This window comes from Triticum urartu, chromosome 4A, assembly GCF_056163025.1.
Source record: "Triticum urartu cultivar PI428250 chromosome 4A, HENAU_Tu73, whole genome shotgun sequence".
Taxonomy (NCBI): Eukaryota; Viridiplantae; Streptophyta; class Magnoliopsida; order Poales; family Poaceae; genus Triticum; species Triticum urartu.
In genome coordinates this window covers 541,010,736-541,023,322 of record NC_141876.1, presented here as the reverse complement: position 1 = coordinate 541,023,322, position 12,587 = coordinate 541,010,736, and the positions used below count along the sequence as shown (strand labels likewise).

The window sequence follows — 12,587 nt, the reverse complement described above, 5'->3', positions numbered from 1 at the left end:
AACAGGCTCTTCGAGCCCACACCTGGGGTGCGGTGTTGTCAAGCATGCACTGGATTCTGGAATCCTCCGCTATGAACATTGTGACAAGGCGTGACGATTACAGGCCGGCCGGCCCCCATTTATTACAGCGGCCATTTAACCTACCCTTGTGTCTCGTCAACCTTTCGATTGCGCCCCACCATTGCAAGAAGCACACCCACCACAAGAAATTCTTAGAGGGTATCTTACGCGGCTCCAATGGCGCTCCGAGCGGCTACAAACGACGAGCAGTAGTTCACCATGTGTGCCGTGGTGGACACCCACAGAAGGTTCATGGACCTCTCGATGGTGTACACCAACGACCCGGTTTGGGCGGAGCAGTCCATCCACATGATGGAGCTGTTGCTTGCCGAGGAGAAGTACAAGGTGGTCGGGTTCGACCTCGAGTACACCCACGCTCGTGCCGGGTCTCGTCCCAAGGTCGTCGTCGCCCAGATGTGCGTGTGCCACTACGTCCTCGTCTACCACTACTGCATGGACACAAGGCCTTGCGAGCATTTCGCCAGGTTTGTCAATAGCCCCCACCACATGTTCGCTACGGTGGACATCACCAACGATGTAAAGGCGCTCGAGAATTCGGGCATCGCCTGCCAGAATCTTGTCGACATCCAGGGCCAATACAAGATCAGGGGCAGCAAGGAGCATGAGAAGGAATCACTGGTTCACCTCACCGAGGCCATCATCGACCCCTACTACAGAGACATGAAGGATTCATGCAACAAGGACAAGCGTGCCTGGCACTCGGCCTGGATGGAGAAACTCAACAAAGCTCACGTCGTGTATGTGGCCAAGGAGGCGTACACGAGCTACGACGTGTACAGGAGGATTGTTGACATGAGGAAGTCCCTCCTTCCCCAAAACGGCCAGGGATCCAGCCGGAAGCAGAGCAATGGCAAGTGTCATCGCAACAATAAGTAGATGATTAGATCCTCGTTTCTCCTACTTTAGTATGCATGTAATTGCTTTCTTTGGTGTGTGGAAATGTTATGTGTGCAGTCACTTGTGTAATTGTATGCTTAATTTGATTATGCAATGCTGTCTTTTTAAGTATATATGTTGATGTTGTAGACAGAGCGTAGATGTTATGCGGACAAAGAAAATCACATCGCACACGGACTAAACAATGGAACCAGTCGGTGATGTTTTCATCAATCACTCACAATTGTATACCAGCAATCATTTGCTCACAACACACACGGCTTGTTAGCAGTAATCATCTGTGTTGTTATCGGTCTTCGCACACGTCTCCAATTACAGACATGTTTGCCTCGTATCACACACATCTTGTTCATTTGAACCGTTTCTGTTCTCATGTCTCAACGCAAACAGTTCATCCGAGTGAACCGCATGTCATATATCACACACACCTTTGATCTGGCTCACCGTTTCTTTTGCGTTGCCTAATCACAAACAGTTCATCCGAGTGAACCGTATGCTATGTATCGCACACGCCTTCATCTGGCTGACCGTTTCATTTGTTCCACCTCATCGCAAACAGTTCATTGAACTGAACTGTATGCCCTTCATCGCACACGCAAATAAAACCTGAACCGTGTTTGGTGCATCCGTCATCGCAAACGTTTTATATATTTCTGACGGTTTTCATACAGCACCGTTTGCGATTATTGCATCGCACACAGTTTCTCGAAGGGTCTCTGATCGTAGTGTCGCGTTAGCAGCATCCTGCAGTAGTGAGAGGAACCCGCACAGCCCGCACAACTCATCGCGATGGTCTGCGGCAATTGCCGCATCACCCAAACACCAGAAGACTACATCATCGTCGACCTCACCACGAGTGACGGAACCAACCTGGTCGATGTCGTCTCGGCCTCAAACGACGAGAGCAGCGACGGAGAACCACTTTGCCTCTCAACACTGGTTTAACGAGTGTGAATGGCTATAAGTATAAGTGGGCGCCTGCCCCACGTATATGGAACTTGTCTTCGGTCTCCGCACGCGATAAGCTCGAACTGCGGCTTGTCAGGTACTTGAGTACCTGTGACGATCGTCCTGGTTCGTGGGTTCCTCCTGTCATTGTCCTTCATCATGCGACGCGAGGCGCCGCTTCCCTTAGTCAAAAAGGTGTCTGGGCCTTGTTGCACTCACCTGACCGATAAGGTTTACACCTTATCGTACCAAGGCGCTCACACCATCTGTCGGTAACGATTATGGCGGTGTACAATATGTAGACCTACAGCGGGCTACGCGGGGTGGCCTGCACACGCATTGAATGCACGGTCGGTGGCGTGGCTTCCCGGCTGCATTGAGAACCGCTTGCATACCTAACGCATACATCGGGTGGTCAATGCTTGGGACTCCGAGCACCACTCTATGACATCACTGATGACGTTTTTGGAGATTCAGTCTAGATTAAACGAAGATTTACCACACGGTAAATCTTCACAAAGATCTACATGGCACCATGTGGTTGACTCCGTCTGGATGTTGCAGTGGTATTTGGGTAGAATTCTTGTGTGATTCCTGTAGCTTTTTGGCTGGACCCACACGCTAGTACGGTCGGTGTAACCCACTTTCTGTGATGCTGACACGGTTGGGGTCATCTTCGCTAGGATCAAAGAGGAGGTCTTGCTTTGCTTTGGAGCCTTAGGGAGCCAAAACAGTTGAGTAATGTGATGGGGCGGGAGTGACTTTTGTATTCTTCGTTTTGGGCCTCCACTTATAAACATTTTCTCTTAATCAAAGAAAATGACAATTCTTTTGCCTCGTTAAAAAAGTTCATCCTACGTGGTTTTTTTCTTCCACTGTCGGTCCTTGTAGGTGCGCCCAAGTGTCAGATTCAGCCCCCCTAAAAAAGTATTGGATTCAGTGTCAAAATGGTTGGGTCTCAAGATGAATATTAGCCAAATAATTGTGGTTTTACATGTAGTAAAGGCCCAAACCCACTCCGTCGTCCAAGGAGCCTTCAGATGCTCCTACCTCTGGCGGTGTGATGCCCATGCAGTTGTCCATGTGTCCGTCTATTTCGGGGGGATCTTCTCCACCAGACAAGACTTTCTTCATCGTCGTTACACCGCCGAACCCACTTCAACGCTCACCTACTAAGGTCGTCTCTACGCCACCTGAGGGATCTTCTCCATCGGCCACGACGACACCCACTTCTAGGACTTTGGCGTTGCCAGCTTCTACGACGAGTATGGTGCACCGGACTCCGCCGCCGCCGCCCGCATCATCCCATGGCAGCACCACATCGCCTCGACGAGGGGTCCCAGGCGTGGCATAGGCTTCAGGAGAAGCCATCTGTTGCGGCCTCTTCATCGCCAACCCTACCACTGTCACCCACGTTGACATCATCAGCTCGGCAGGGAGTGATTTTCTCACCTTCAGCTCGGGCTGACCGTGAGTCGGCGATGGCAGAGCTACAAGGATTGTCTTCTACGCCTTCGACACCTCCAGGGCGACGATGCCCACGGCTTCGACGCCGCCCACGCCGTCACCACCGTTCGAGGGCTCGGGGACTGAGGTGCAACCCTCTTGGTCTTCTTCAGCTTCGCCGCTCCCTTCTGCCCCACCACCCGGGGGTGCTGTGACCGTGGTTGCAGCCAACTTCACACCCTCACCGTTGAGACGGAGTGGTCGTCACTCTGTTGGTGCTGATGGTTTAGCAGCTACTGACCAGGACTCTTTGACCAAGGCCATGCGTAGGACGGCATCCCGCGACCTCGACTTCGAAGGTTATTCATGCATGTACACGATGGCTCCGTACTTTGGTCTATCCTGCAGAAGTCGGAGGACAGAGACCTTTTTATGACGGCGTCTACCCGGCTGGAGCGTACGGCCATGGAAGTTTTCTCCCTTCATGGATGGCGGTGTAATCTCCGTTTAGGATCTGTCTCACCCTAGGCTGGATTGATTTATTTTTGCTGCAAAACTGTTGGAATTTTGCTAGTAGGCCTTTGGCCCAAAGCCCAACTAAAATTCTGAAATCCTCTTGGCTCATTCATGTACACATGTGAGTGGAGTGAGTGAGGTTAAAGTTTAGTCCTACCCCGAAAGTTCAGAGAGAGTTGCACCTCTTTATAAGGTGAGCTCTTCTACCACGTGTATAAGCATGAGAATAAAAGACCTACACGCGCGCTCCTCCTCCTCGCTCGCCTCGCCTCGCCACGCCTCGTCACGCCGCGCCGCGCCGCAGGATTGAGCCGAGCTGAGAACAGAGCTATGCACGTTGTCTGTATTTTTGCTGCTCAGGAAAAATTAATGAGTCATTAATTCATAATTAACGGACACGTTAATTACTAAACCGTTTCCGATTCTTTTGGATCGTGACGACTCGGACGTGGGGTTTACTCACACGACCTGCCCGGCCCGCTCTATATAGTCAGGCAGTTGTCTACCCTAGCCGCCGCCGTTTCGTATGATTTCTCACCACCGTTTCAGATTATTGCGCCGCCAAGCAAGTCTTCTCCATCCCTCCTTTCGGCGTGCACCGGGAGAAGGGACGGCAGGCCTCCGGAACCCCGCCTCTCGTAATCCTATACGGGAGAGGGGCAATCAGGTTTTTGGGGAGCGCACTCGCGCGACTGCTGACAGCGACGACTTCTTCCCCGACCTCGGCAACCTCATCCTCGACGACATGGGCGACAACGTCAACGCTGGCGGTGCTGCTCCCGCTGCACCGTATGTGATTCTATCCTTCCTGTTCGAGATCGTGGTAGAATTCATGTTTCTAGTATGTGCCCTAGATGTGATTTGTTCATCTGCTATGCTAGTTCGCATAATTTTTAATCCCTGCTACTGTAGTCACGATTTATCTTCTATTTATTCGGATTAAATCTCGTAGTAATTTGCTCATATTTTCAACAAAAACAATGTTTATTTTTCGGTCGTTTGGATTTATTGGCTGTGTACATCATGTTATGCAGAGGGCCGGCATTTTTTAGATGTGGTTGTATAAATCAATTCAATGAGATGTCCTTTATAAAAAAACATGTAGTAAAGGCTCATAAGTTGTGGTTCTTCCAAAATTTACTCAAATGCAGAAATGACTAAAATGCACATATTCTCACTTAAGTCAAACCATACACACGTTTTGATTTGATCTCAACGATTAAATTCACATCCGGACGGCCCTCCAATGGCGCCGGGTTGGTGGAGTGCGCCTAGCCGAGACGCTGCACATTTACGCTCCTCTGCTTCATCTGCCTCTGCCCACTTTAAATACCTCCGCTCCCCGGCCCGTAGCGTAGTACGCATCAGCCCTCCCTTCCCTCGAGGCCTCAGTAGTTAGCCACTACTAGCCACTAAACACCAGCAGCAGGGAGGAATCAGAAGGCTGCCATGAGGCAAGGAGGGGGCGGAGGCGACGGGGTGAGCCCCGGCAATGTCCCGGTGTGCTACTACGGCGCGGGCGGGCGCGTGTCGGCCACCCTGGAGCGGCGGGTGCGCGCCGCCGAGGTGCTCCTGCGGTGCGCGGCGTGCGGCCTCGCCGTGCTGGCCGCCGCCCTCCTCGGCGCCGACCGCCAGTCCCGCACCTTCTTCTCCATCCAGAAGGTCGCCCGGTACACCGACATGCAGTCCCTCGTGTAAGCCCCTCCCTCCCTCCCCATCACCACACCACCTCATCTTAATTTCCTCGCCTGATTCCTCTCAGTTAGTAGCATGCAGTAGTAAATCAACCTGCTCTCTCTGCTTGCGGCCACTAAAAAAATGTCCACTCCAGCCTCCACCATCCACGGCCCACTGTCTCATCGGTCATGGCTAGTCACTGTCTCACAAGTCACGGCTCACTGTCTCACCGAAGCTGTGTATCAGTGCAGCAGCTAGCAAGAAGAGGATCTTCTATGAAATTTCCTTTTTCCTTTTTGCGCGAAGTAGCCACTGCCCGGCCACTAGGTACGGCTGTTCACATTGCGGTGGCGTTCCAGCGATGCCATGTCGCGGAATCATTGTCCACTCGCCGTCGCCCATGGGATCGATCCACCGAGCCCATTGTTCTAGCTAAGATTCTTTTCACTACTGGTTTTCACACGACGAGCCTGTACCTTATTACCCTCTGGATGTTGAGTAACCCGGCCAATGTCCTGGTACCACTTCCGTTACGAGCAACGCATGCTCAGTTATAGTAATCTTCCTGCCCCGCAGTTTTTTTCATAGAAATCTTCCTTAATTTGGCACACCCATCAGGGTTAGCCATTTTTTCGGCCGGGAAGCGATCAGGTTAATTAGCCACCACAGCAGCAGTTCAGCGCACAGTGCAGGAGTAGTAGTTTTCTTTTTCTTTTTGACTGCAGGAGTAGTTAGCGGAGCAACCACCGCGATAATTAGCCAGAGACGAGAGGCGACGTAGTACGTCGTCACGGAGGAAACAAAGCGCTTTAAAGGCCATTTTATCCCCCTGTCGGGGCCAACGGCCCATCCCCCATATGTGCCGGTGCCGCCGCGGCCTCCCCGCCTCGCTGCGTGGCCGCGCCGGGGAAGGCTCTGCCTGCCTGCATGCATGTAGACGGGCAGGCAAGCTCGGCCGTGAAACTCCATTGACAATCAATGGTGCGTACGTACCTACGTATGCTGGCCTGTCCCTTACCCTGATGAGATGGCATCGCAGCGGGAGCGAGGTGAAACGGGTAGCAGGTGGAGAACGACAAGTGTGAGCGTGCTCGCAGTAGCAGGCATCGTCGCACCCACCACGTGGTGCAGTGCTCAATGGTTACTTAGATCATTTATGGGGGCGCGTACACTGACTGCATATAACCTACCTACCGGCGAGCACGGTTGAGGCACATCTACCATTTTACCGCATCTGAAAAAAACAGATTTTTACTGTGCTAATAATTCATCATGGTGTTCTTCTATCAGTGGAGAATTATCATTATTTTTTGTTGAAAACGCGAATGATACAGTGCTCCATGATCAGCGATTCGGGATGTTTGGCAGCCAATTTATGATCGGCATTGAAGCCATCAGATGTGTGTGTGCGTTTGCATCGCCCACTTCAAAAAATCTTCATTGTTTCTCTCCACATTTAACACCTCTCCACAAGCTAGCTAGCAGGACCATCCTCATGCAGTCAAGACTGGACCAACGAGTGCATAATGTGCCAAGTAGTAGTACAATTGAAAAGCTAACCCAGGCCATCAAGGCTGTAACATGTACAAGTAATTCTGTAGGCCAACATGAAGTACTACTCCACACAGTAGTAGTGGTGTGCTGATCACTTGGCTTTGGATGCAGGATCCTGGTGATAGCAAGCGGAATGGTTGCCTGTTACAGCCTGCTGCAGGGCGCGAGGTGCCTGGTGAGCATTATCAGGGGTGGCATCCTTCTCAGCAGGCCCTTGGCATGGGCGATCTTCTCCTGTGATCAGGCAAGTTAATATAGTCGTTATTGTCGCCATCAGCTTTCCTTGTCATTTGTTTGCTTTCGTTGGCATACATACAACATGTTTGTCTCCTTGTTCGTCACTATCAGTGTGTGGCTTTCGGCTATCACGGGCGCATTTTAGTGGGGGAAATGTTTGTCGCTCTTGACACTCAACAGAGGTCCTTCTGTGTGAAGAATGAGAGTATTAGACTATCACAAAATTCATGCATTTGCCAGATGTGTAAACTGCATGGATTTACTAACATAAGAACTTCTTTTCCTTTTTCTCTACAGCTAGAGAAAATGAAACTTAAAAACTTACTGTCCATAATACTGACCTTTACAGAGATAAAAGAGGGGAAAACTACTGCTTGAATTTTGCATTTATAGCATATGGGGCACTCCTCTCCTCTGATCCTAGAGATTATAGATTGGGCTATCGTCAGGTCACATCGATCTCGCCTAGCTGCCGCGGTACTGTTTGTATCAGAACTTGTCCGTACATCAGGTCACATATCACGATCAACACATAGCCACATTTTGGTATATTCCTTGCAAATTAATTGCCAAATCATTATGAGAAAAAACACACTTAATTAAGACCAGCAATATTTGTGGTTGGGTGAACAGTATTTTTTTCCTATAAAGGGCGCTTTTATTAATTTATAAGTGTAGCATCCAGCTGGTACAAAGTACAAACCATGATGATCGACTCCCCTGCTTCTGCATAGCTAAGATGTGCACAACCAAACGGTTGCTCGAACATACTCCATGTCAACGCAGGGCTGTTATGCATTCTGCAGTGACCCTTTACTTATGTCATTGTCATGGTTCCCCAAATATGTACTACTCACTATAGACATACAGTAGTATTGATGGTGCAAGTATGAAATAACAAATAAGATGTTGCCAAATTGACAAAGGAATGGTCTCTCTCTCACGGTCAAATGCGAGCATGTGCATCTGCTGCCTGGATTCAGCAAGCCCCGGGATGGACAGTGCGTGCTGGTATTAGTTGGGGAGATCACGAGTTCGGAACCATCATAAACACCACATGGCTGGTATTAATGTGATGCCAAGCCCTGGGCTGCTCAGTTGCCTATTCATTCTACCATTGAACTCCCCCAACAAGATCGTGGTACTCGTGCACTGTTCATTTGGAGTAACCTGTTTTCAGTCTGCTACCAGGACGACGACCAGCTTCACGAGCTCGACACGATTGCTTCTAGAACTGTACTGACTCGCACAAAAAAAATACTAAGTCGCTGCCGTACTTATGATAAACTTTTATATTCTGTAAAGATAAATCTGTGAGTAAGTTTGAAAAATGTAAGATGTTGCTGCGTGCTGCAGGTGATGGCGTACGTGATAATCGGGGCGGTGGCGGTGGCGATGGAGGCGGCGCTGCTGGGGAAGACCGGGGAGGTGGAGTTCCAGTGGATGAAGACGTGCGAGCTGTACCAGCGGTTCTGCACGCAGGCGGGGGGCGGCGTCGCGTGCGCCGTCGCCGCCAGCGCCACCATGGTCGGGGTCGCCCTCGTCTCCGCCTTCAACCTCTTCCGCCTCTACGGCCACGGCAAGGGCAGCAGCAAGTGAACCCAAAGCCCTCGCTGCGTGCGTGCGTGCATGCATGCATGGCCGGCCTCTGTTAGGTTTTAACGACACCGAATCCGAATCCAGTCCGGGGAGAGAACCGTACGTACGTAGCAAATGTAGCTGCCGTCGCTCGTTTTTACTGTAGTTTGTTGGTGTTGACACGCATGGTGTCAGTCAGCGTTAGCCATAAGAAGAAGCTGTGGGAGACAAAAGCTAGACCGGTTTCTCTGTATATGATGTCAAGTGATCCACAAGGTGTTTGTAGACAGTAATAATACTATGTGCGTAATAAAAGAGGAGCAAGAAAGCGATGTAGTGTCACTGTGGCCGGCCCGGTTTGATAAGAAAATAGGCAGTTTTCCGATTAAATAAATCCATGAATAAATCATGAGCATGACATTGACAGTATTGATAACGCACTGGTTACGATCTAACAAAGCATGTACTACGCATATAGTAGAAACATCTACGCATATCGCTAGTACTGCTACAACAGAAAGAAACATGAGAGGGATAAACGATGTATACCCTTTAATCGGCCATGCGGTGGCAGTTGCGGCGGCAGTAGCCGCGGCATCCTCGGCGGCCTTCTTGTCGGCCTCGGCCTTCTCAGCGGCGGCACGGTCGGCGTCGGTCGACATGGTGATCACGAAGGCGATGTGGACGTAGATGAACAGAAGCGAGCAGTCGCGTAGTCGCTACCCAAAAACCTAATCGCCCCTCTCCCGTACAGGATCCGGAGAGGCGGGGTTTCGGAGGCCTGCTCTCCCGTCAACCGTGTACGCGGTGAACGGGACGGAGTCGCCGGCGGCAGCAGCAGCAGAGGAACGACGCGGGCGTGGAGGCGGAGATGCGTTCTGTTTCGTGGCGGCTAGGGTTGGCAGCGCCCCACATATATATGTGCGGCTGCGTGTGGAGAGACGTGGGCTGAACCCACATCCAAGTCGGTAGCCCACGATCCGACGTCTCAGATCGTGGCCCCACCTGTCAAAGACTCTCCGTTCCTGACCGGCAAAAAGAAGCGGCGCGGCGCGTCGTGACGAGGCGTGGCGAGGCGAGCGGAGGAGGAGGAGTGCGCGAGGGCCTCATCTCTTCTCAAGCTCCAATAGCATGAAGAAGAGAATCCCTTATAAACCACTCCAACTCTCCTTCCACTTCCGGGGTGGGACTAAACTTCCCACCACCTTGTCATGCTACCTACATGGGCCCTTAGAGATCAAATCTGAAATTGTCATATGGGCTCTAGGCCCATCTCATATTTCAACAATCCCCCACCAGATCTCAGGGGCCCAGTTTATCCTTTGTTCCAAACGCTGTTTTGATATACCAGCATCTCAGTGGAGACCGATTAAGGTTGAGCTCCACCTAGACCAAGTAGTTACACTCCTTCACAACTGAACAATGGACTATGCCTTGAATTGTCAGTTTGGCGTCAAGAAGTTTCACCACAAGTCTCACTGATACGAGGCTGCCGAAGGCCGACCCCTCGGGTGGAGCATATTAGTCACACTCCTGGCCTGTTCATGAGCTTGCTAGAGATCACCCCAATCTCATAGACTGTGATCAGCAGTCGGGCTCATATAGATGTGTTCCTCCAAAGATCGCTCTGTAGGATAGCATCTTGCTTATGCATATAAGCCTTGGAACACCTTAAGACAGTAGTCATCCTTCCATACAGTTTCCGAGAGTATTGCATTTCCAACGGAGTGGGTTAGTAAAGTTACTCTCCTCAGTTCACCACTGGCTTGTTTTCCCAGGTCCTACTTCACGGGATCTCCGATCACATAGGTTGGGTTACTACCATGGCAACTCATGTGGGTCTCATACCCATCTCCCTTGATGCGTTATCTATCGCAACACGTGATAGCCCTTTAGTAAAGGGATCTACCAGATTCTTAGCCGTTTGAATATAATCCAATGCTATCACTCCGGAGTTCCTCAATTTTCTGACAGCTTTCAATCTCATTCTTATGTGTTTTTTGGACTTCATGTTGTCCTTTGAACTCTTCACCTTGACAATAACTGTTTGATTGTCACAGTTCATAAGGATGGCCGGAACCGGCTTCTCAACCACTGGCAAGTCCATCAACAGATCTCGAAGCCATTCTGCTTCGCCACCCGATGTGTCTAATGCTGTCAATTCTGCTTCCATTGTCGATCTTGTTAAGATCGTTTGCTTGCAAGACTTCCAGGAAACAGCACCACCTCCAAGAGTAAATATATACCCAGTTGTGGCATTCATCTCATCAGCATCAGAGATCCAATTCGCATCACTATACCCTTCAAGTACCGACGGGTATCCGGTATAGTGAAGTCCATAGTTCATAGTACCTTTCAGATAGCGCATAACTCTCTTAAGAGCACGCCAATGTACATCACCCGGTTTGGAAACAAATCGGCTCAGTTTGCTAATAGCAAATGCGATGTCAGGCCTCATTGTGCTCGCTAGATACTGTAGTGAACCAACAATCTGAGAGTATCTCAATTGATCTATAGCTGTGCCTTTAGACTTTCGAATCAGCACACTAGAATCATATGGTGTTTGAGATGGTTTGCAGTCCGAATATCCAAAACGACTCAACATCTTCTCAACATAATGGGATTGCAAAAGTGTAATCCCACCCTCATCATCTCTCAATAGCTTGATGTTCAAGATAACATCAGCCACTCCAAGGTCCTTCATCTCAAAGTTCTGAGATAGGAAAGACTTAACCTCCTCGATCAACTTGAGATTAGTCCCAAATATCAGTATGTCATCAACATACAAACACAGTATAACTCCTTCGCCCCCACCATAGCGATAGTATACACATTTGTCAGCCTCATTAACAACAAAGCCAACAAATGTCAATGTTTCATTAAACTTGTCATGCCATTGCTTAGGCGCTTGTCTCAGGCCATACAAAGATTTCACCAACTTACACACCTTTCCTTCCTGACCATCCATCACAAAGCCATCAGGCTGTTGCATATAGATTTCCTCCTTTAGCTCTCCGTTCAGGAAAGCCGTATTAATATCCATCTGATGAATGAGAAGACCATGCGAGGCCGCCAACGAGAGTAATACTCGAATGGTGGTCAGTCTGGCCACAGGTGAATAAGTGTCGAAGAAATCTTCTTCTTCTTTCTGGGCGTAGCCCTTGGCCACAAGCCTAGCCTTGTACTTTTCTATCGTACCATCGGGCCTAAGCTTCTTCTTGAACACCCACTTGCATCACAATGGTTTGCAACCATAAGGACGTTCAGCAAGCTCCCAAGTCCCGTTAGCCATGATGGAATCCATCTCGCTACGGACCGCATCCTTCCAGTAGTTAGCCTCTGGAGATGCATACGCTTCTGAAATAGAAGTGGGATTATCCTCCACGAGGTATATGAAGAAATCATCACCAAAGGTCTTTACAGTCCTTTGTCTCTTGCCCCTACCAAGGGATTCCTCATTATCCTCCTCAGGATTTTCATCATGTGTTTGATTATAATATTCCATCGGAATGGCAGGTTCAGGAGTCTCCTCAGATTCCTGTCTAGAAGTGCTTTGTACATCTCTCATGGGAAAAATGTCCTCAAAGAATGCAGCATCTTTAGACTCCATAATTGTACCGACTTTCATGTCAGGTACCTCAGATTTCACTACT

The 12,587-nt window shown here is 49.8% G+C and overlaps 1 protein-coding gene across 1 annotated transcript; it reads left to right on the top strand.

Annotated features, from left to right (window-relative positions):
* The first annotated feature begins 5,220 nt into the window (after positions 1–5,220).
* LOC125552598 (CASP-like protein 2U2) lies at positions 5,221–9,276 on the top strand. Its single transcript, XM_048716200.2, has 3 exons — positions 5,221–5,582; positions 7,231–7,363; positions 8,713–9,276. Exons 1-3 carry the CDS (start codon positions 5,338–5,340, stop codon positions 8,953–8,955), a joined length of 621 nt encoding a protein of 206 aa, XP_048572157.1. The 5' UTR covers positions 5,221–5,337; the 3' UTR covers positions 8,956–9,276.
* Positions 9,277–12,587: the final 3,311 nt, after the last annotated feature.

What these genes read in the sequence shown, in the direction of transcription:
- LOC125552598 (XM_048716200.2), top strand. Translation starts at nt 5,338, where the DNA reads ATGAGGCAAGGAGGGGGCGGAGGCGACGGGGTGAGCCCCGGCAATGTC. An exon ending in ACCGACATGCAGTCCCTCGT is followed by an intron (nt 5,583 to 7,230) that starts GTAAGCCCCTCC and finishes CTTTGGATGCAG; the next exon opens with GATCCTGGTGATAGCAAGCG. An exon ending in CGATCTTCTCCTGTGATCAG is followed by an intron (nt 7,364 to 8,712) that starts GCAAGTTAATAT and finishes TGCGTGCTGCAG; the next exon opens with GTGATGGCGTACGTGATAAT.